We start from the raw sequence: 24,435 nt of genomic DNA, 5'->3' as shown, positions 1-24,435 counted from the left end.
GTTTTTTAGGGTTATTAATTAGTGTTTATTTTTAGAGTTAGTGATTAGTGTTAGTGTATAGGGTTTGTTTTTTAGATTTAGGGTTAGGGTAATATTTAGAGTTTGTATTTGGGTTAGAATTAGGGTTAGTGTATGATTTTTTTTTTTTTTTTTTATCAAAGTTATTTCCGATCATGTCTTTGTTAAAATTATGCTATTTCTTAAATAATTTTTTTTTATATGTGCTACTTTGCCAAAAACTTTTGGTCAAATGTTATGGAAAGGAAAAATACCCAATTTATTATTTTTAGCTTCACAACTTAAGGTTTGCTGCTTGAGCACAAACCCAAAGCTTGATAATTTTTATGAACATTGATCAATTCAATATAAATGGTTGATATGTTCATGTTTATTTTCCGTAAAAAAGTATTATTATTTATATAAAAAATAAACAATTATTTATCAACAAAATAAAAATATTTTTATTTTATTAATTGATTGACTGATCTTATTTTAATTGCACAAAAAGTAAAAAGAATTGAGTACCCTAATAGATTGATGACAACCAGCCACAAGGAAGGTATGCCTGAAAAAGATTTTAAGAATTGTATTTAGACGCAATGGTATTACTTTTTTAAAATATTTTTTAAAAATATATCAAAATAATTTTATTTTATTTTTAATATCAACATATCAAAATCATCTAAAAATATATAAATATATATTTTAAAAAAAAATATTAAAATTTAAGCAAAACCGTAAGAATATCAAACAAGGGTTCGATCACATTAACAATGAAGAGTGTTGCAATAACAATAGTGATGTCTGTTACCACGCTCATGCAACATCAGTTTCACAGAAGATCAACTTAACCGAGAATCTTCGGTCTACGAAGTCCAAATTCCTGAGGGGCAGTGCAGCTGCATACATCCAAATACGATACTCTTTCGTGTTTTTGATGCCTCTTAACATAAAAACTTCTAATGAATCAATAATCAAGCCAGCAAACTTGGACGAGTTGATTGTTAGAACTTAGATGTTAAGGTAAATCAAGTAAAGGTTAATCCACGTAAAATTATGATACTTTTTCTTTCGTGAAATGACAGTTCATACAATAATCATCAATATGACCATCTTTTTTCTACCAACGAAATGTGACAAAATTATCTAACCCTAGCTTTCTCCATGTAATAACACAACTTTTCTTGATTACGGCATTTAAGGAAAAAGAAAGACAGAAAGAAACGATAAGAGAAAGAACAATCTTCTAATTAACATTTGCCCTATTGACGCCACAAAAGATTACCTTGAGAATATTAAAAAGTTTCAGACATGATTCCTGCCAAAATCTCAACAGCCAAATACGAGGCTCCCTGTCTGAAGTAGGAAAATTTCATCACAAAATGCTGATCCAGTAAGAAGCATTCGATTTTACCATTTTTGGCAGGGATTCTCAGCATAGTGTTGGCACAACTTCAAGGCTTTCCCGTCTTTTTGAATGGGCATGAAACAGGACTGATCCTCTTGGACTGTCTATAATCAATCAAGTTAAAGCTTGAACAGCATTGGGACCCAACATCTTCCCTAGACGTCACTCTACAATGTCTGTCCTCTTCTCAAACAAAGATTCCAAAAATGCTGAACATAATTTGGTAAGGGGTGGAAGATTATGTGATGATCCACTAAATATGGTCTCCCAAGGCCTCTCCAATGGTGCAGATGGAACCCGTGAAGCCTGTTTCCTCTTTGGGTCAAACTGTGGGAGCTCTCCATAGATAGACTCATACCCAAATTTCCCTACATAAAAGATGGATGCAATTTAATTTTTATTTGTGCAATAAAATTTAGCAGTAGTCAAGTGCAAATGAATGTAAAGATACATAAATCAAAAAGGTTGACAACTGTTACCAAGAAAGGGTAAAACAATAATGAGATAACGAACAGATATAGTTTCCTTTCTTATCAACTATAATCATCAACTGAAATTCAGTACAAACTAAAAGAATATGAGCAGACATATGCCTTGACTATTTACTGAAGAAATCACACTTCAAAAGACCTCGTTAATCGCAGATAATCCATACACCATAAGCAAATGTAAGAATTCTTGAAACTTTTCACCTTACGCACCTTTTAGCTTTCCTAATCTGTTTAAACTTTTCCAATATTGCAATAATAAAAAAAAAATTTAAAACTAGGCCTCAATCACAAACTAGTTGGGGTTGGCTATGAGATATACAAATTTATTCCTCCAGAAATATTGAAATAACCAAAAAGAAAAATAAATGTAAAGTTCTATTGCAATGTACCAACTTCAATGTTTTTTTTAAATGAGAACAGAAAAAAATGTTTTTTTTCTTTTGTGATAAAGTAAATTTAATGTGCATTGCATGTGATTAAATATTAGAAAAATAATGGATGATCATGTTAAGGGAACCCACCTGATTCTTCAAGGTCACTGAGACCCTCACGTCTAATGGCGCTAAATTCATTTGTTTCTTTCCCTTCTGGGTCAAATAGTAAATACTCACGATCACCATTTATATATGCAAGCAATGATTGAGGTGGTTTTCCATCTAGTTCATTTTCATCAATAGATAACTGATTTCCTTGAATAAAAGAAACAGCCCCTCCCTTGGCCTGTACAAAAAATAGAGAATCAGAACACGAAACCATTCTGGTCTCATGCATCCAGTGAATAACAAAACCTTCGGGCATTAGTTCATTATATCAAATCCAAAAAAAAAAAAAAAAAGGAAAGGAAAGGAAACAAGAAAAGCAACAGCAAGTCCTTTCTTTCTTTATTTTTTATTTACCAATCCAAAGTACTTGATCCATCAAGGACACATGAAGGGAAGAACAGTTGCTGCAACAACAGTATTTGATATTGCTACATATTAAATCACACTAGCATTTCTGCTAGATTCATGGGGGTAATCACTACAATGTTTATTTTTTTGGCTATAAAACTGTTAAATAACAGGACTCTACATAAGTGATGAGTAAAAGCTTCATCACCTGGTGTCATATGTAGCTTTTCTGTTTAAAGTTTAACGACCATCCCAGAACCATTTGAGGGTAGTTACCACACCAATATCATTTTCCATCAGAACTGCTTCTAATTGAAAAATGCATACCATCACGTTTTAAGGAGCGGCAAAATCCATAGGTATCAAGATTTTATAGTATGACTAACAAAAAACACACATAAAAGATACAAAAAAGTCCTATCTTTATTGTTGTAATAAAATCTAAAAATAATTTTATAGCCTAGAAATTATGCCAGTACAAAAGGTTTGTGAAAGAATTGATGAGAAAACCTCCCATGTTGAACTGAATTAAGCAAATTTACCATAAGGGTTTGACAAAACAAGTCAACAGACCACGCTCAATCCCAAGAAAATTTTTTCAGAAGAAAAAAGCATTTTATGATAAACAAAAGGTCTGATTGGTCCAGTCAGACCATGAGTTTAGGTTTCAAATATGCTGCCTTAATGTAAAGGTACTATGAAGGCAATAGTCAATTGGATTCAGCCAGGTATATGGTAGGGACAGAGACAGATACCCAGTTGAGGCAATAGGTCAATTATATTTAACCATGCGTATGGCTAGAGGACTAGTACAGATCTTATCTTACCTTATTCACTGACCAGGTAGAAACAGGAACAGGATCGGCTGCATTGAATAATAAAATTACACCATCTCTTCCTTTAAATGATGTTTCATTGCATTTTGACGATTCAGGAAGAAGTGCAAGAACAGCAAAAGATGAAATGTCTTCTGCACTAGCTATAGCTGCACAAGACAGACAACATGACATCAAACACATAATAAGGACGGAGCTGAAAAGTATTGCTGCTCCATTAACAGTTGCAAACAAGAAAAAAAGGAAGTCATTTAAATTACTCAAGAAAATCAAATTTGGCAGGCTGGGACATTGCAATTTTAAGGATTATGCAATGAAAAGCACAAAGAAAGTGTTGCAAAAAGCAGGCATCGCAGTTTAGAGTTTCAGCATCATTGAAAACAACACTTGTAGGCTTGTTTGAAGCTGTGGTCATTGTACATACTACCACTAGTCAAAGCAAGAAACATGGAAACATGGCGAGAAACAATTAGCATAGCCTTTAATTTTCATATCATGTTTCCTCATATAGAAATGGTTTTGAAGTATTCACTGGCAACAATTTAGCAGTTTAAAGCAAGAATGAAGAAGCAGCGGGCATCATAGTTTAGCAATAGCAGCATCCTAACATTTATGGCCAGTTTAAAGCTGTGGTGACCATATCGTAACCAGTAGCCAAAGCAATAAATGCCACTAGAACAGTTACTGTAGCCTTTATTTTCTTACCATGGTTCCTCAAATAGAAATGGTTTTGAAGTACTCATTGCAACAAATTAGTAGTTTGAAGCAAGAATGTTAAGCAGGCATCATATTTTAGCTATTCAAGCACCATTAAAACACAACTCTTATCGCCTGTTTGAAGCTGTGGTGACTATATTGTAACCAACAGCCAAAGCAAGAAATACCATTAGAATGAGTTATTTTAGCCTTGAGTTTTCATATCATGGTTCTTCATATAGAAATGGTTTGAAAATGCTCATTTGTACATAAGAACAAAGCAGCAAACAAGAATGCACAAATTTTGTGGACATCCAACAGGGGAGATAGAGGAATATAAAAACACTTGCTCATCAGCATGTGCAACATGCATGCATTTGCATGTGGTCATGATTTTTACAATATTTTAAGTAAATTGAATCATGCTACACATCAGACTATTTCACGTTATGAAATGAAAGGGTAGCTTTTATTGATGGTGCAGCTGATCAGGAAAAAACTATTGCGCTAAGTTCAATCATATAGAACATCCTCTTAGAAAAAGACAGGTCAGCCAATGGCAGGAAGGAAGGCGTGCTATTTATGTTTTATTTACAGTCAAGCAAGGTTAGCATGACCCCTGACTCAAATACAAAAGATTGATTATGATACTTCTCATCAAGTAGTGAGATCACCGAGTTGCGTCCGGTTGAAAATGTTGATTTTGTTCATACTATATGTATTGCGCAAGGTATATGTGCATTCCTAACTTATTTGCCAGTTAATACCGAAATACACTCATCTTTATATATCAGTGTACTAAAACTTCAAAAGCCAACTGAGCTTCCTCAACATTAGAAGGCAAGCAATTTCACCTTTCCATGAAACCATATTATACAATAACTTTAAAGGTCTCTTTGAAGTTCAAAAACATTATGAAAGAAAATGAAAGGATAATTCATATCAGGAGGAAAATAAATTCCATCTTTTTGTTTCTAAAAAAGGATGAATTTCTGCATGCCAATCACAAGATCAGGAATATTCAAGGAAACTCACAAACAAGAAAAAGCCCAAGAATCTGTTCAAGAGAAGAGAGGATTTTTCACCTTCTACATGAAGCATGTATGACCATGCTAAAGACAGCTTTGACATACTCCAAACGGATAATTGCGGCTTCAAACCCCAAGATGCAGAAACAAGATACTCTGACGTTCCAGCAAATGAGAGGTTCACAATAGGCTGTAAAAGGTTCCCGGCAAAATAATTACGAATAAAACCACAAAGAGATAGGAGAGATTCGTGAATGCAGAAGCCATGCTAAAAAAATACATCATGAAACCTAAATATGCCCAGACCGAAGCATTTGTTCTTACAGCCTTTTTTTGCTTTATTTGTTTTTACTGGCCTACTAAATTAATATTTCAGTTATTAAAATTTTCTTGTTAAGCAGTTGCACAAAAGCAACAAAGTTTTTTTGCTCCAAACTTAGTTCCACACAGCAATCTTGAACAACATAGATATGTTCATTATTTGTTACTTAAAGCAAATCAAAGACAGTCATAACTGGACACTAAACATCAGAAACATCGCAAAAGGGAACAGACCAATTAAAACAAACGACCTAATCCTACAAAGCCGCACAGTTTTATCCTTTAAATAGTTATGCACCACAATATAAGCTTAAGAGCAAAAGAGAGTGGTCAGAGATATTTGTTATTTCCTTAGTCTTGATACATGGCATATGCACTCAGAGAATGGAAGTCAGGATTTCAAAGAATCACCGTCAGAGTGTCCCCAATCACAGCCACTAGAATATTCTTATCTGCATCCCACAATGTGATAACAGTTTCAGCTGCAACAGCAAGAACAGAACCATCGGAAGAAAATGTGGCAGCTGTCATTGACTTTTTTCTGCAAGGAAAATTATAAATAATCTAAATAACCACAAATTTGTGAGTTTAAATCACAGGCATAATACCAAGCACCTGATTTCATAGGCTTTAAGTTTCAACACAAGTACACATATCCAACAAACAAAGCTTTATTAATTTGAAGGGGAAGAAAAACAGGCATGAGAAAGAGGGAAATTTAGGTATAACTTAAGGTGTTGAAAATTCAGATAAAAGTAAAACAAAGAGACACAGAAAAGCCAATAGAAAAAGTTAGGACTAAATAACATGAAATTATTCACAGTACTTCCGTATTCACCAGAAAATTATTTCCTTAAAAGCCCACCAAGGAACAGTGAATCTAACAAGAATTATAGTATCAGCAAACCAGGATCATACTTATATGAGCCAACAGCATGACAAGTCCATCCAGAATTTGGGAGTGGTTCATCCACCTGCCGAATCCCCTTGTTACAAATCCAAACCTGAAGCATCCAAAAGGAAATGTAAATTTCATGCGAAACAGAGTACTAAAAAATTAAATTTTTTGTGTTCCAAACTTACCTTGAAGTCCCCACCATAAGAAGAACTGACAGCCATGGGGCGGGTAGGATGAAAAGCAATAGCTGAAATGCCAGCATCCCTATATAAAAAGGAATAACATGATCACCAATCCTGTGCTTAATAAAAGCATAATCATATCTTCACATTCCATTTCAATGAAAATGTGTAAAAGAGCACACATTGAGAGAGTAAATAAACAAATAATGAGCCAAAAAACAAGTTCACTAGACAGTATGAACTTTACATGTGATGCTTAAAAAGGACTACCCTTTATTTTATTTTTTTCTCTTGCAATTCATAAAAATTGAAGACAATTCAGTGTTTAACTTTACATGGGGTCAGAGTGCCTGGCACTGACTAAAAATTCTTCATATCTCATTTTCATTTCCCCTAACAAACTATGTCAAAGGTCAAACCTGTGGGGCTCATAAACAATGGTAGACAAACTGAACTCCTTTTGTGATCCAAATGCCCAAAACTTCAGGCAAACTAATCCTCCCAAACCCTCCTCAGGAAGCTTCACTTCAGCAGTACTCATCATTGAGCCATCTAAGGAGAGAACAGCTAATGTCACTACTACCTGTAACCAAAACATTCAAGATGTGTTATGATTTTACATATTTCAGAAACTATTAGTAAATGTAACAGAATCAAATTAGTAAAAAAAAAAAGTGTCAAAATATAGATGATCAGAAATGTAATTTGAATACGCAAAATTATGAAAGAGCAACTTGATTACCGTGACTTCATCACCCGGTTGATGGTTTCTCTCACAAACTTGAACCTGAGAGGGAGAGGAATTCAAATTTCACCTTGATGCAAATTATAGTCAACAAGTTTCTAATGAAATATTTATTCCCACCCAGAGCACACAAGGTGTGCATCAAAATGGTCTGGGCACACTATGTGAAATAGCATACCCAGTATGCCCAATACCAGCAAATTGAAAACTATAGATCTCATCAAACAAACTAACATTGTAGAAATGGATTAATTTACAAAATAAATAGCAATGATGGAGTGGTTACATTGCTTGAATAAAAAGTTGCCAAAAATATCCAGCACTGAAACAAAACCGCCTCTGGTAACATTCCACCCCAAAGTGGGGGACCAGAATAGGAGAAAGTACTATGCAAGTCTAACAATGAACACGACCAACATTGTAACTCAGTAAATCAAAAACCATTTCCTGGGGAATCATAATGGTCATTTGATTACTACAGCATAGAATAAAAAGCTGCGAGCATTGGAAATGAAAACCACCTATCAGGTGAAAAGACTGAGAAAACAAGACAATAAGCTAAACCAAACTCAAATAGGCTCACTAAACTAAATAGAGACTAAATGAAACGTCAAAAAAAAAAAAAGAATTCATATTCTTCAAATTCATCCCAGACATTTACTTCTTCCAAGGAATACATTCTCTTCATCTAGGAAAAAAAAATAATTACCTCAGAAATTCCTCGGTCATCAAATAGGCTGTATAATTGGATACAATAGTTTTCGGTAGGCAAGGCAACTAACCCTGCATTACGGTCAAAGGCAATCCCACTTCGTAAGCTATTGTACTTCTCTGGAAATGAACAAGGAAGCTGAAAAATACAACGCCATGTTTTTCAATAGATAAGAACTAGTTTCCAGATAAAACAGCATCAGAACATCGAAAGCAGCTTATAAGAGGATTTCATTCACATAAGAATTAGATGAAGCTTGTAAGGCCTGACTCTAAGCAAACCAAAGTCATAGATATCAGTCCAATAAAAATTGGATTGGAATTTTCCTCACATACTAACATGCCAATGAATTGTCACAGCATGCTTTCTGAAAGGCAGTTCTGAAACTTAAAGGCTAAACATGTTAACCAAGGATTTCATTATGAACACCCCTCAAGTGCACCAGCTGCCATGATTGATATAAGACTCAAAGAAGGCAACTTTCACAGCGTTTAAATTTGATTTCTTAATAACAAATGGTATCTGACTTGCTAATAATCACCATATACTTAAGGTTAGTATTAGTGGTTTTCCTGATAATTAGGGTTTTGTAGTGCTGATGCATGGGATTAGATCCTCACGATATGCTTAAAAAATTGAAAATCTCTACAAATCCCTCTCTCTATATATCGATGTGCTGTTCTTGCTTCCATAAATTTATGAATACACTGGCCATTATTTATGATAGTAGGAGTTGAAGAGTGAAGGAGTTTCAAATGCACAAATTGGTATGGTAGGCATACGGATACTTAAAATGTACATTAGAAAAACAATATACAAAGTTTTTGAAAGGCTGATTCGAAAACAACGCAAAGGTGACACCTGTTCGAAATTCAATATAGACAAGATGCAATGGTGAAGTGAACTGGATCAAAGCAGTATGAGCAATAAACAGGAAAAGTGGACGGAAATTATGTGAAATAAAGTGGTAAATGATTTATTATCACAAGACAGTTGGCCAAAATGAACATTATGGAGGAGAAAGATTGGCTGACATAGAACATTATGAAGGAAAGGATCAATGCAGCCAACTCTAACTAGTCTGTAACTAATAGGATTATCATTTCAAATCACTTTGTTTATCATGGAAAGCTCATCTGACTTGTGAAAGATTATAAAATTTCATACTCATTAGATTATCGTTTCAAATCAGCTGAATATACCGATTAAATGGCCAAGCAGAAATAACAATTTGATGAGGTTCACAAAATGCAGATATACTGATCAAAACTAACCTTGATCCCTGAGATGGATTTCAAAATTTCCATTGAGGGCATTTTGAGTAGATGAATTTGATTATCTACACAAGATACCTAAAGATCCTTGCTTTAGTAAAACTGGTAATGATGAATTAGATTTTAAAATTAAATTCTATTTCCCAGCAAACATACTCCACTTACAGAGGAAAGTGAAGGATCTGGAGAATTTGTAAACCATAAGAGTGGAGATCCAATTCTTGGTAAAAATTTCTTCTTTCCTGTGTCTAGTTGCCAAACCACAAGAACTCCTTCCTTTCCACCTAAATGCAAACAAAAGCAAGTGTCATGAACAGGACAAAAATCTCTGCATGTGAATAGAGCAACAATCTACAGGAGCAAGCCATGACAATAAAAAAAATATTCTGAACCAATCATCAACTGATGCTGGTGGTGAGATTAGCTCTTAAATACCTTTGAAGTAATTGATACATGAATTACATGGTCAGATTACATCTACGAGCAGCAAAGTTTTCAGTATGCACAAGCATTTAATAAAATAGGACATGCCACTAATTCAAGTTCCATATACTTATGCCAAGGTCATATCCAGTCGCCTAATTTACTCGTATATCCGAATTTATTCTAATCAACTCCAAAAGCATCTGATAGGTGGTCTGCCCATTTTCTCATTCAAGTCTAATCTAGTCCCAGGCCACACTCAAACCAACAATTCAAAGCATTTATTCATTCATGTTACTGTTTCTTTACCTGAATACAAATAGGCTCCATCCAGAGAGAAAAAAAGAACATTTACTTCAGCAGAATGCCAATGCCATGTGGTGCACGAATCAGCATCATCATCACGCCTCACCCCAGGTCTTTCTTCCCCGTTATTCATCGACCTTACACTCACTAATCTGTCATCATCAACAAATGTTCTATCCCCAAATCCCCTCCAAATCAAAATTCTTCCAGTCACATCCCCTGCAGCAATAATTCTCTGATTTGGGTGGAATGCAAGAACTGTCATATTCTTGGTATGATGCAGCGTAATCTTCTTAACCACAGCACGCTCAGATTCTGTAGTCGGAACTTTCCATATTTGAAGCTTGCACTTGAATCGGATACCGAAATATTTTCCCGAGGCGCTAACAGTTATAATCTCCGGTTGCTTTGTCTGTACAAAATGTAATCACAATTTTAATACAAATATTACATTGATTTGAATAAAAGTTGCATTATTCAACAACTTAAGAGCTCTCCATTTCTTTAAAATCTCAATTTTTTGTTTACCTCTGTAAGTGTCACTCCACCAGCCATACGGAAATCAGTCAAGTTACACTTTTTAATTTGACCACGTAAGACTTTAGTGGACTCCTTTTCTGCTTCTTTTGTGTTTTCAACAGACAAATAAGCGAAACTTTTAAGTGATTTCTCATTGTTCTCGGTTGTTTGACATAATAAAGATGGGATCACCTGAAATTATTAATAAAAACAAAAATTATTATTTCACATTCATGTTAAAATTATTTTATTAATAAAATTATCATAAAATTGGATGTAATTACCATGGAGATAATTGGAGAATTAACATTAATTATCTTAATCAACTCTGGCACTGAAAAATCCCAATACCGTATAGTCCCGTCAAGTGAGGCCGTCCAGCAATAGCATAGTATCTTACTAGCCTGCGTTGACGCCGGCACTACTATCACCGCCGTAACAAGCGCCCTATGGCCATCAAGTGACGCTACCTGCAAAACAAAAGGGAAAGATTTATGATAATCAAATAATTGTAAAAAAAAATAGACTAACTGGAGAAGAACAGAGGAAATAGTTAACCGGTAAGCCGGTGGCGGTGCTGAAGATGGAGACGGAGTTGGCAGCGCAAACGAGGAGTCGTTTGGCATCGTTGGAGAAGGCTGGTGGTGACGTCACGTAGCTTCTTCCGCCTCTAATCATCTTTAGACTTTGATGATATGAGAGATAGGGGCGGGGGTTTGAAATTGAAGACAGTGAAGTCTTGCAAGAGCACTAAAAGCGGCGAACTCCTAAAACCATAAACCCTCTGTTTTTTTTACTGACGCGGCCCGTGAGAAGAGAAGAGAGTAGAGAGCGGGGGTTAATGCCTCTATTCATCCCCATATTCCTCATCTTTTGTTTTAATGGTCCTCTTACGTTTCCTTATTTCAATTCAGACACTATTTGGTATTTTTAGCTGAATTTTTAATAGATACTGTTGAAAATTCAATCTATTTGATTTTTTTATTTTCTAGAAATTAGATATTAAATAATTTGAAAAAAATAAGATAGAGTGCTTCCAGATTTTTTAGGGTTCCCAAGAAAATAATATAATTTATTTGGGTAATTTTAGTGTGTTGCTCAAAATGTTTGCATGCATGATTTCTAAAACTAACTTGATTTAATTTTGATTAGATGTTATGTATGTAATTATGCTACCGAGACAAGTATATATAATTCTTTTTAGCCCCAATAAAACTAGAGATCATTCTAACTAGTTTTCTATATTTGCAGTTCAATGAACATTTAATGTTCAAAACATAGAATAAATACTTTGATACTTGAAATTTTTTTAAATTATTTTAGGAAGTTCATTGAAATTTTAATTGATGCCTATGAAAAGGTTTGGTTAAAAATATATAAAAAAATAGATGCATGGTCAACAGTTAAAAATGATGATTCCGTTTATTTGTTTATGCAATCATACTGTATTTAAAAAAAATGATATTTTTTCTTGAAATTAATTTTTTAATCATTTTAATATATTAATGTTAAAAATAAATTTTAAAAAATAAAAAAATATTCAAATAAAAAATATTTTACAATTTAATTGCTAACACAAATCCCTATCAAAATCAAATTGAAGCTGATAAAGAAGTAACATTTATCTTAAGAAAAATGATAGTTCAAGACATAATTGAACAAATTAATACTTCACGCCATAATGTGCTTATCTTTGACCATCTAAATTTGTGCTTTTAAGGGATAGCTTTAGAGTATATTTTGTATTGTAATAGTTTTAGTGGTTGTGATTTTAAAAAAAATTGTTTAATAAAAAGTATTTTTTAGTTGAGATTGGTTTGGTATTTATATATGTTTGGTTAAAATTGTGGTTGAACAAAAAATAATTTAATGTGTTTGGTTAAGAATGATTTTTAAATTGAAGTTATAAAATAACTAAAAAAGATATATATATATAAATATTGATGGTTTTTAATTTAAATATTATAAATTTAATTATTGCTAATATATCACGAAATAAATAATACTTTATATAAAATATTTTTTTATTATTTCATCGGGTCCGGCCGAAACAATGAAGATGGCAGAAAAAAGGAAGAAAGAGCTTCAAGCTGCTTTCAGTTGCCTTGTGTTTTAAACGCAAATTATACTGAATCCCACAAATAATAAATAATATTTTATTAATTATCAAACGGTTATTTTATATAATTTGTTTTAAAAATAGAAGCAACTATAAAAGCAAACACCCGCTTGACCTTCTAATAAGGAGGTTAAAATTTAATTAGAAGATTCATTACTTCTTTTTTTTCTCCCACTCCTTTTTTACATCAAAATACATATTCAAATAATTTGCTATTTCTTTCTTGCTCCTAGAGTTATTTATATTTTAATTTTTTTTTCTTTGTCCTATTATTGACAACTTTTTTGTTCAATTTATTAGCACACTAAATATCCTTGAAAATCACGCTTCTAATAACCACTCCTTTAATAATTCATCTCCATTTTTAATCTTATGTCAAATACAAATTTAAAATATATTTATTATTGGATAAAGGTGGAAAAAATTAATCATTATAACTTTTAACTTTTTGGTTAATGTTAGGTGTAATTTTGGGAGAGGGGAAATATAGAGGAGTTAAATGTTAACCTGGTGGAGAAGGGGGTGGTCAAAAAGAAAAATAAAGATAGAAAATTTTAGGTTTTCATGCCTTTCCATCTCTTTTGAGTTTAATACTAGTATATTTCTCTTTTCTTCCATTTTCTCGTTTTTTACCAAAAATATAATTTATTTAATTTAAAATATGATTTTACTTATTTTGAAGTTGCACAAACGAAGCTTGTTGGTAGATAAGGGTTTTTTTTTTTCAACAAGTTTCGCTTTTTGTTGCCAATTTTTATCAATTATAATTGTTGTTGCAGATAATTAGCAATAACGGCCACACAGTTGCTAATATTATCAATTATTAGGGGCGAGTAAAAAAATTAAAAAACCAGAAAAAAAAATAACCGAAAAAACTGAATTTAAAAAAACCGATTAGAATTTAAAAAAAAACGACCAGTTCGGTTCCGTTTCGGTTTTATAAGCCTGAAATCGAAAAAACTGAACTCAACCCAAACCGGAAAAAACCGAGTCAAACCAAGCGAAAACCGAGCCAAACCGGTTTGAATCTTTTTTTTTCTAAAAAAAAACAAACTGAAACCGGTTAGTTCAAACCGGTTTCGGTTGATTTTTTTAAAAAAAATTCTGCTTGTTTGCTTTTTTACACAATTTGGTTGCAAATAATTTTTAATATTGAGAAAATAATTAACTTCAAATAAAACCAATAAATTATACAAAATAACAAACTTAAAATGAACATAAATCCTATCTTTAAAAATTAATCACATACAACCAATTAATTAATTAGCGATATAGTTAATTAATTAATGAATAATGTAAATAAAAATTTAACATTAATTCAATAATCATGCACAACTAAATAAAATACCATCATTTTCAAACAAACAAGAACTTAATTTAAAACAATCATCACAATACCTAGATATACATTTTAACTAAACATAACATGTATTATAAACTTACTATTCAAAATTACCTTATAAATTTATAAACAAGGCTTCCATTTTTTTCTCTTTTTTTTTTAGTGTGGTGTGGTAACTTTTTTATATATACAATCCATGTAATACACAAAATGTCACCATCAAAAGTAATTTTACATGTTTTTACTTGTTTTTTTATGTGGATTTCATATAAAAAATTATCATACTCTCAAATACATACTTAATCGTTCAAATTATGACACCAAAAAATAACTAATTTATATATATATATATATATATATATATATATATATATATATAAAAGCTAGGTATATATATAAAAGCTCATAACAACAACAATAAAATAAAATAAACAAACACTTCATATATGTAATATGTAATAACTTAAAAGTACACTAAACATTCACTAAAACTAGGTAAATTTATTTAAATCATTTTCAATTAATCATTAATACATCAATACATATTAAACACAATTACACAAGCATATATCATGTTCCATCATTCCTCATTTCTTATAAAAATGGTTGGCATCACCCCTCACACCTAATTTTTTTTTTCTTAATTTGTCGTAAATGACACTTTAGCTACTTATTTTGCATTAAAAAACACCATACCAATTGAATTTCATGTCAATTTAATCAAATAAGCTCAAACCCTCCACACATGTTTTTGGGTCAACCCTTGTTCATGATAAAAGTGATCATTTTCAGTTCGGTTTGGTTTTTATCAAAAAAATAATCAAACCGGTTTTTTCTCTAAAAAAACAAAACGAAACCGGAACCGGTTCAAACTGACTGGTTTTGGATCAGTTCGGTTTGGTTATTTTAGAAAAAACCGGTTCAAACTGGTTTGGCTTGGTTTTTTCTGAGTTGGCTCGGTTTTTTCGGTTTCAGGTTTATAAAACCAAAACTGAACCTATCGGTTTTTTTAAATTCTAATCGGTTTAATCGGGTTTTTTCAATTATTTTTTTCTGGTTATCTCGATTTAATCAGTTTTTTTGGTTTTTTTGTTCACCCTTAGTTCATGGTGATGTTTATTTTTCTTTTCAATTTTATCCAATTAAACACTTTACCCAATCCTTTTCATTCACATAAATATATTTCAACATAAAACAACCAATATAAACAACCCATCATCCTTCACTCAACATTCCATAATCCAATCACAACTTATCAAGCCAAACATAATAAAAACTTAATTAATTATTAAACAATGTTTCTTACCTTTCAAAGACAACAAATCAAACAGAAATTAAAAGGAAACTTGACTTTTCTCGCCCCTCCATTTTTTTCTCTTAACTTCCAAAACCCTAAATACAAACTTGGAAAACACTTATATCATAAAATTTCTTCTTTTAATCCCCTCAAACTCTTTTAATTCACTCTGACCTAACTTTTGTTTTCTTGTTTTCTCTTAAGGAGTTTTGTGAGGAAAAAATCAAAATTCTCTCTTTTCTTTTTCTAACAAAGCCATCAACCATAAGGCTTCTTAAAGAAGCTATTTATATTTTTTTTATTAGTCAATGACTACACTGCCTTTATGTCTTGTTCAAGTATTTTTTTTATTTAACCAAAATCCCTACTCATCCCATTTCAAAATATTTCACCTAAAAGTTCTTGAATTGAAAAAAAAAATTCCAACTATTGATTTTTCTACCATTTTAAAATTTTAATTAACCAATTTAGTCATTGAGTTTAATTTCCAATTGTCTACCCAAAGGTTTACACCTTGAACTTTTATTCGAAGTTGGAGAAATTTTTAAAACACCCACTAAGAGAGTTAGGAAATAATACATGGGAAAACAATGTTTTTAAGCTTGGGCAAATCTTCATTTCATTGGAGAACATGATATGCCTACTTCCTATATTACCTTGCATTTTATAGAGATTATGCTTGGGTTTCATTGATAGGGCCTTGATGTTTCATAAATTATTGCCTCAATTTGATCTTGCAACAATTGGGTTTGAGCAATTAATACCACAAACCACTAGCTTGAATGGATTATATAAAGACTTTAAGATTTGAAAAAGTTAATGGTGTTAGTTAAACAAGCCTTAACATATCCCGATATGGTCATAATTCCTAGGAGAGTGGATGAAAAAATAATACCAAGGTATTCAATATAGCAAAAAATAAGAGGAGAGAGATAACTAGTCCCACCATCTCAAGGTCCTCAAAAGCCAATTGTCTAGACCATGGAAGATGACATGACCAAAAGATTGATGTCTTCTCCCAAGTGCAGGAGTGTCGAAGTAATAAATAACCCGGCAAGACTGGGGTCGAACCAGAGAGAGGTTAATTGTATAAATTATAAATAATAAGACAACAACAACAACAACAACAACAACAACAATAATAATAATAGTAGTAATAATAGTATTAATAGTAGTAGTAATAATAATAATAATAATACCCAGTACGTGGCGTTGTTATACCTGAGAATGATCTAAAAGATCAGGTCACAGGTTTCCAGCCTATATACTGAGTTTATGAAAAGATCAAAAAGATAAATTATATAATATAAACAGAATGTAAATAATAATAATAATAATAATAATAATAATAATAATAATAATAATAATAATAAGAGGAAGAAGAAATTAATGAGAACTTTGAGATGGAAGATTAATGTAAGGATTAAACAATGATAAAAACAAATGTCAAGGTTAGAGGATCCACCAATGGTATTTCAAACAAGTATAGTATAAACTCTTATTATTCAACTGGAAACCACACACAAAGGAGGTTCCAATCAAATGATTTCTCATTAATAGCTCATTATAAATTATTAACATGATCATATTAATTATCTTAATTACATAACACCAAACTTTTAAATATTGTCAGGAATTCATGATATTAACTGATGTTAACAACAAATCAAGTTATTTTCATAGCCCAAGTGTAGGTAATACCATACTGTTGGGCTATGAGAGTGTCAAGCATTTGATGTACCAAATATTATACAACACAAATCTAGATTAACCATTTAACAAGCAAGGTATTAAAAATTAGTAAGATAAAAAGATAAGACATGTTAATATTAAACATTAAGATCCATATTGAGTTTACACCATACTTGTTCTTACACCATTAGTGTAACCTTTTCACCTTGACATAATAAACTTAGCTAAACATAATGAAGAAGAGAAACATAAATAAACAAAACAAGAACATAAAGAAAATACAAGTTAACTAAGTAAATGAAAGGAAATGAAAAGCATAAACAAGATATTAATGAAAGCAAAACTTAAAAATTACAAAAAAATATAAAGAGAGAAATAAAGAGCATGAGCTTGATCTAAACAACCAAGCCAACCAAATGCATGGCAAATGCCTCCTTTTATAGGCCAAAATTCAGAATTATTGATTTGATGACTAATTGTTGAGTGGGTGGCCAACTTTTGACTTGGTGAAAATCTTTATCTTCTTGTCTGAATAAAACAAAAATGCTACCATCCGAACTGGGTCCTCTAGTAAACATGAAAGTTGTAGGCAATTGACTCAGCTTTCTAGGAAAAAAAATGAAGGTGATCTGGACTTCTAGAACTCCAGATATGGGCCAAACACTGAACAGTGTTCGGGCTGTAGGATAGATTTGTAGTCTCTATTGTTGCTATGATTTGGACTTAAAAACGGCCTTGTTAGATTTTTATGTTCACATGAAAGTTGTAGGCCTATGTCTCACCAAGTTTGTGTAAAAATTTGAGGTCATTTGGACATCTAGAACTCGAGATATGACCCAAACACCAAACAGTGTTCCAGTTTGGACTGCACCAACATCTATTTTCTAAGTTTCACCCTCTCTTTATCTTCATAAATTTCAGTAGTTGAATTCATCAATCAATCCTTTGATTTATGTGATAGGCCTGCATTTAAGATGAACATTTACCATATATTAGGGTATTTTATAGTATTAGACTTTTTATTATAAAACATGCTTTAGTTAAAGAGTCATTGATACTTTAAGTGCAAAATGATGATATAAAACCTTGATAAATATGCACTTTTAAGTACTAATCAGAAGATTTGCAAGAAAAGGTTAGGGCCCAACATAAGTTCTATAATAAAAACTTAATCTAGGAACTTTAGCAAAAATAAGAAAACTAGAATCTAATTTAGCCAATAAGGAGAAAACTTTGATCATGGTGGAGAAAGAAAGAGAAGGATTTTTAGCCCATTTACAATAGCATCAATAAGACTTCTAGGAATTGCAAGCCAAATTTGGGAGCAAGATACTTTGTATTATTCATTTATGATTTCTTTAGGAGATGTTGGGTGTATTTGATCAAAATAAAGGTAGATGTGCTCACAATTTTAAAAACCATCAAAGTGTAGGTATAACTTGAATTAGAAAAAAAAAAAAAAAAAAGGATCACGTATTGAAGGATAAATAATAAAGGAGAATATACCAATGATGAATTTGATAACTTTTATCAACAAGAAGGTAACAATTGACATTTCATAACGACATACACTCTCCAAAAAAATAGTGGCAAAGTATATGAATAAGACTTTGTTAAAAAGAAAAATACCAATGTTAAAGGCTGCAAGCCTAGAAAAAACATTTTAGATAGAAGCAATCAAAACTACTCATTATGTGATTAATCAATCTTCATCAACTATTATTGTTTGAAGTCACCAAAATGTTAAAGGATGTAAGCCTAAAACAGCTATTTTGGGCGAATGCAATCAAAACTACTTAATCAGTCTTCATCAACTGTGATTGTCTAAAGTCACAAATGAAGATGTAGTCTGGAAAGACAACTAATTATTCTCACTTTCATATATTTAAAAGTCTTGTGTATGTGATGTACAATACTCGAGAAGTTAATAAATTAGATTCAAAATCAAGAAAATATATATTATTGGGAGATATTAAGGGAGTGAAAGGGTATCATTTATAGGATCCTACTACCCATAAGGTAATCATCAGCCTATATATCATATTTTCAAAAGATAAAATGCAAATAAATGAAAATTATAGCACCTTAAAAAAGGAAATAATTCAAGTAGAAAATATTCAAAATCATAATGATTCAACTCTTTTAAAGTTGTACTAGATTGCAAAGAACAAAACAAATTGAATATAAAACTATTGAAGTTTGATGTCCATTCTTGGAGAGAAGACCATTAGCTTGGCACTGAGAATATATTTCTAAGGATAAAATACCATATTGTCTTTTAATAGAGGATTAAGAGCCATAAATTTTCCTTGAGGCAATGAAAAGCATAAATTTATCCATATAGATGGTAATAAAATAATAAAAGATTGAATCTCTACATAAGAATAAAACTTTGAATCTTTCCACAAGGAATGAAGGTCATCATCAACAAATATGTTTACAAGATAAAGCATTATGAAAATGATCAAATAGAGTGTTATCATATAGGATTGATGGTAAAGGACAAATGTATCCATATGCTAAAAAAATATAAAATAGACTTCAATTAATATTTTCCTTGATGGTATGACTTACAACAATCAGAGTATTATTAGTGATGTATGTTATATTTGATCTTTATTTAGAGCACTTGAATGTAAAAACTACATTGCTTCATAGTGAACTTGAAGAAGAAATTTATGAGCTCTAACTAGAAGACTTCGTTGAAATCAACAATAAGAATATGATTTTTAAGTTGAAAAAATATCTTTGGTCTTGAATAGTCCCCTTGGTATTGGTACAAGAGATTTGATTCCTTCATAATTAACCTTGGATCAACAGGCTTAGTTCATACTATTATACATATTACAAAAAAGAATGATGATTTTATTATTTATTTTTATATGTAGATGACATGTTGATAGTAGACCCAAAAAAATATTGAGTATAGGAATTGAAGGCATTATTAGTTAGGGAGTTTGAAATGAAGGACTTGAAACTAACAAACAAGATTCTAAGAGTGCAAATTCACTGATATAATGGTAATATGAAGATATGGCTTTCTTAAAAGAAATATTTGAAGAAAATCTTACAATGCTTTAGCATGCAAAATTGCAAGCTAATTTATATCTCAATTTCTATTAACTTTAAATTATCATCAAGTATGTCTCTTAGAAATGAAATAAAAAGGGTGGAGATGTTTCAAGTGTCGCATGCATCAACAATGTAAAGTTTAATGTTTTTCATAGCATGTACAAGACCAAACATTATAAAAGTAGTGAGAGCGGTTAATCGACACGTGATAAATACTAGTAGAGAGCATTGAAATATTATTAAGAGAATCTTGAGATATATCAAGGGTACCTTAGATGTTGAATTATGTTATAGAGGATTCAAATTTACTATCAGGGATTTTATTGATTTAGATTTTGCAAATGACATGAGAAAAGAAAACCTATTATAAGCTAGCTATGTATTCATAATTACAAAAGGAGCTATGAGTTAAGTCTTTAAACTTTAAATTAGTATTGCTTTATCCATAACATAAATTGAGTACATGGTATATATACAAGCATGAAAAAAAAGTAATATAGATAAGAAGACTCATGAAGGAGCTCAAAAACAAATAAAAGAAAATTCTCTTGTATTGTAATGGGTAAAGTGTCTTGCATATTGCAATCTAATGTTTTTTCAAGAACAAAACACAGAGATGTTTATTATCATTTTTTTCAATAAGTGGTGGAAGATGAAAGTGTGGATTTTAAAAAAAATTTACTATAAGAAAAACCTAGCATATGCTTTGACCAAACCAGTTAATATTTACAATTATATATGGTATGGATCCTCTTATGACCTAGCAAAAACATAAACAACATAAAGATGACAATTATAGAGAGAATAATCATATATGATCAAGTGTGAAGACATGATTAAAAATTAGTTTTAAGGTGAGGGAATGTGGAGCAGCTGTATAATTTGACTTTAAAAAATGCATAATTTTCGTGCCATAATGCTAAGCGCCAATTCAGTGCTTAACTTTGAAATTGAAGGATGAAGGTTGGGATGTTTAATAGTAATTCTTGTGCGCTTTATTTCTCATTTTACATATTTCTCATAAAAAATATCAACAAAACCTAAGACCTAAAAGCGTTGAGTCTGTCTGCAAAAGAAGACTCAAGAACCTTGGATCTAGCATTACAGCCAGACCCAAGGCTCTTAGGACCAAAAGCCTTGGGTTTGGTTGTAACGTCAGACCCAAGAGTAATATTTAAAAATTAATTAAAATACAAATAATAATATTTTTAATATTGATAATAATTATTAAACTTTGTCTGATCTAAGTTCTTATAATTTTAAATCCCTTCAAATCAAATTTATGATTTTTCTTCAATAGTAATAATATTTTATTTTAAATTTATTATTATTAATAATAATAATAATAATAATAATAATAATTTTGAATTTCACTCTTCAAATCAAATCTATGGTTGTTTTTCAGTATTAATAATATTTTTAAAAAAATTTATTAATTATTATATTAATAATATTAATTATAATAAAAATAATCATATTTTAATATTAATCCTATTAAAATCTGAATTGATAATTTTATCCTCAATCATTCTTTCAATATAAAATATATCTCGTGAAAAAAACAACTCCACCCCTCATTGCATGCTTAATAAGTTTTGGTAGCAAAAGTAACTATGTTATTATACTATTATAATCCATAATAATCTGTGTAGATAAACAGTAAGAGGGCACTAATCACTTATATAATTGTCGCTTTTATTTGTCAATCTTTACAAAAACTAGTTGTGAAACTTCATGCCCATTTCCTAGTGCTGGTATCCACCGGCCATGCAGAAAGATAACAAGTCTACAAAGATATGTGGTCATGGACAAATAACTATATGTGAATTGCTTAGTTTTGCTCGGAAATTTTCATGAAAAGACAGCAACGAGAAAACGCGTTATGAAATCAGACAAAGTTTGAAAAGTCACTGTCTTTACTTTGAAACAGGATCAGTTCCTAACAAGTAACAACTATAAAACATGTTCATTTACATTAATCTTCATAATTAACTTCTATCATCCTTCAATTTTTCCCAAACTCTCTAATAGAAATGAGTCGTACTACTTATTCGTCGTCGTCGTCATACCCAAATGATTTCGATCAATTCCCGAAAGACGTATCAAATGAAGTGGACACGTTTAATTCCTCAATGAGATGGGCAATAGCATCCTCAATTGGTAAGCAACTTGCTAACTGTTGCATAAGTTTCATGTTTTCTTATTTTGAAAAGCTAGGTGTAGGAGCTATAGTCTTGATGATGATATCCTCCATAATTTTTCAGTTTTAGGATTGGTGTCAACGGTGGCACTTGTAGCTATTATATATGCCATCATCGACTGCTTGAAGAAAACAGGAAGTGCAATTCCAGCTTATGCCCGGATTGCAACCAATGAGATTGTTGGTAAATCTACAAAATCAGAAGGCCCAAATCCTTCGTCTGATCAGCATGTGGAAATAGCTGTGGAACCAGAATTCCCATTGATTCGAGACTCACAGGTTGAATTTGCAACCATGGAGAGATTCCTTAGTAACATGGCAAGGGAGAAACCCATCAGGTTTTCACCTCAGCAGATACATGAATTTACTAATGGTTGCAGCACAATATTGGGTTCCGGTGCCTTTGGAGTGGTTTTTAAAGGAAACTTCCCAAATGGAATCCCAGTAGCCGTTAAAGCTCTCTCTAATCATTCAAATAAGAAACTTGAAGAGCAGTTCATGGCAGAAGTGGGCACCATGGGAAGAACTTACCATGTCAACCTGGTTAGACTCTATGGCTTCTGCTTTGACCCCTCTATGATGGCTCTAGTTTACGAGTACATGGAGAACGGATCTCTCAACAGCATTCTCTTCAACGAAACCCGGGAGATAGAATGGGAGAAACTGCAAGAGATTGCAATAGGAACTGCAAAAGGTTTAGCATATTTACACGAGGAGTGTCAACAAAGGATAATTCACTATGATATAAAACCCGAAAACATACTTCTTGATGAGAACCTGAATCCCAAGGTCGCAGATTTCGGACTAGCAAAGCTGTGTAACAGAGAAAGGAGCGAAGTAACACTGAGTGGTGGTAGAGGGACGCTGGGATATTCTGCTCCAGAGGTATGGCGTCGAACTCATCCGATATCTCACAAATGCGATGTTTACAGTTTTGGAATCCTTCTTTTCGAGATCATTGCAAGAAGACGACATTTTGATGAAAGTCTTCGCGAGTCTTTCCAGTGGCTCCCAAGATGGGTATGGGACATGTACAGGAATCGTGAGCTGCCTATCATGCTGTCACTCTGTGGGATTGAAGAGAAGGACAAGGAAAAGGCAGTGAGAATGTCTACTGTGGCTCTGTTGTGCATTCAGTATTCACCAGATGCTAGACCTCAAATGAGCGATGTGGTGAAAATGTTGGAAGGAAACATGGAAATAATGACGCAGCCTGGAAATCCATTTGAGTATCTTGAGTCAACTCGACCGATTTACGCTCTGGATACCGGAAGCAGCTGTGGAGACATGAGCACATCTGTATCAAGGACAAGCGCTTCCCAGCAATCCCATTGTAAACATAACTTGCCTGGAACTTTAGAGATTGAGTTAGCCAGCAAATATTAGAATGTGTATTGAATTGGAAAACATGTAAGGTTTCATTTTCTTAAATTAGGCGTGTTGAACCTTCGTAAAAGTTCTTTCCAGACAAAATTCTTTGGATTTTTTAGCGCGCAAACAGAATGGACTTTGACTTTCTTTTTATTGCTCCTATAGCCCTTTTTTTTTTGTTATTATTTACGTGGGTGTCCGGGCCAGCTTGCGCGCACCACGACTAATCCTACAGTTCACTGAACATCCTACAAACCCAGTGAGCATGTAAGGCACCGCGGGGGTGACAAGCGTGCACGATGAGGTTTGAACCCAGGATGCAGACGAAAGGAACAAATCCCTTCAACCGCTGGGCCAAGACCTCAAGTGCTGCTCTTATAGCTTTTTTGTTTGAGAAAGTGATGTTTCTTATTTGTATTTTAAAAATTAAAAAAATATTTTTTTTATTTTAAATTAATAATTTTTAGTGTTTTCATATTATTTTTTATGTGTTAATATTAAAAATAATTTTTAAAAAATAAAAAAAAATTATTTTAATATTTTTATAAAAATTATTTTAAAAAACAACTACAACTATATTTTCAAATAAATCTACACGTTTGCCCAACAAGAC

At 32.0% G+C, this 24,435-nt stretch overlaps 2 protein-coding genes across 2 annotated transcripts; one reads left to right on the top strand and one right to left on the bottom strand.

Moving 5' to 3' along the window:
• Nucleotides 1-1,039: 1,039 nt before the first annotated feature.
• Nucleotides 1,040-11,537, bottom strand: LOC118051578 (uncharacterized). Its single transcript, XM_035062246.2, has 16 exons — nt 11,288-11,537; nt 11,014-11,199; nt 10,739-10,921; nt 10,214-10,622; nt 9,647-9,765; nt 9,482-9,559; nt 8,205-8,345; nt 7,493-7,537; nt 7,170-7,333; nt 6,754-6,832; nt 6,589-6,674; nt 6,082-6,211; nt 5,407-5,539; nt 3,617-3,774; nt 2,421-2,619; nt 1,040-1,776 (listed from the first exon to the last, which is right to left on the bottom strand). Exons 1-16 carry the CDS (start codon nt 11,405-11,407, stop codon nt 1,571-1,573), a joined length of 2,436 nt encoding a protein of 811 aa, XP_034918137.1. The 5' UTR covers nt 11,408-11,537; the 3' UTR covers nt 1,040-1,570.
• Nucleotides 11,538-22,233: 10,696 nt separating this feature from the next.
• Nucleotides 22,234-23,975, top strand: LOC118051579 (rust resistance kinase Lr10). The gene is made up of 2 exons (XM_035062247.2): nt 22,234-22,411; nt 22,516-23,975. The coding sequence occupies exons 1-2, from the start codon at nt 22,285-22,287 to the stop codon at nt 23,835-23,837; spliced, it is 1,449 nt and encodes a 482-aa protein (XP_034918138.1). The 5' UTR covers nt 22,234-22,284; the 3' UTR covers nt 23,838-23,975.
• The last annotated feature ends 460 nt before the right edge of the window (nt 23,976-24,435 follow it).

This window comes from Populus alba, chromosome 18 (assembly GCF_005239225.2).
Source record: "Populus alba chromosome 18, ASM523922v2, whole genome shotgun sequence".
NCBI lineage: Eukaryota > Viridiplantae > Streptophyta > Magnoliopsida > Malpighiales > Salicaceae > Populus > Populus alba.
This window is presented reverse-complemented; position numbering and strand designations above follow the sequence as displayed.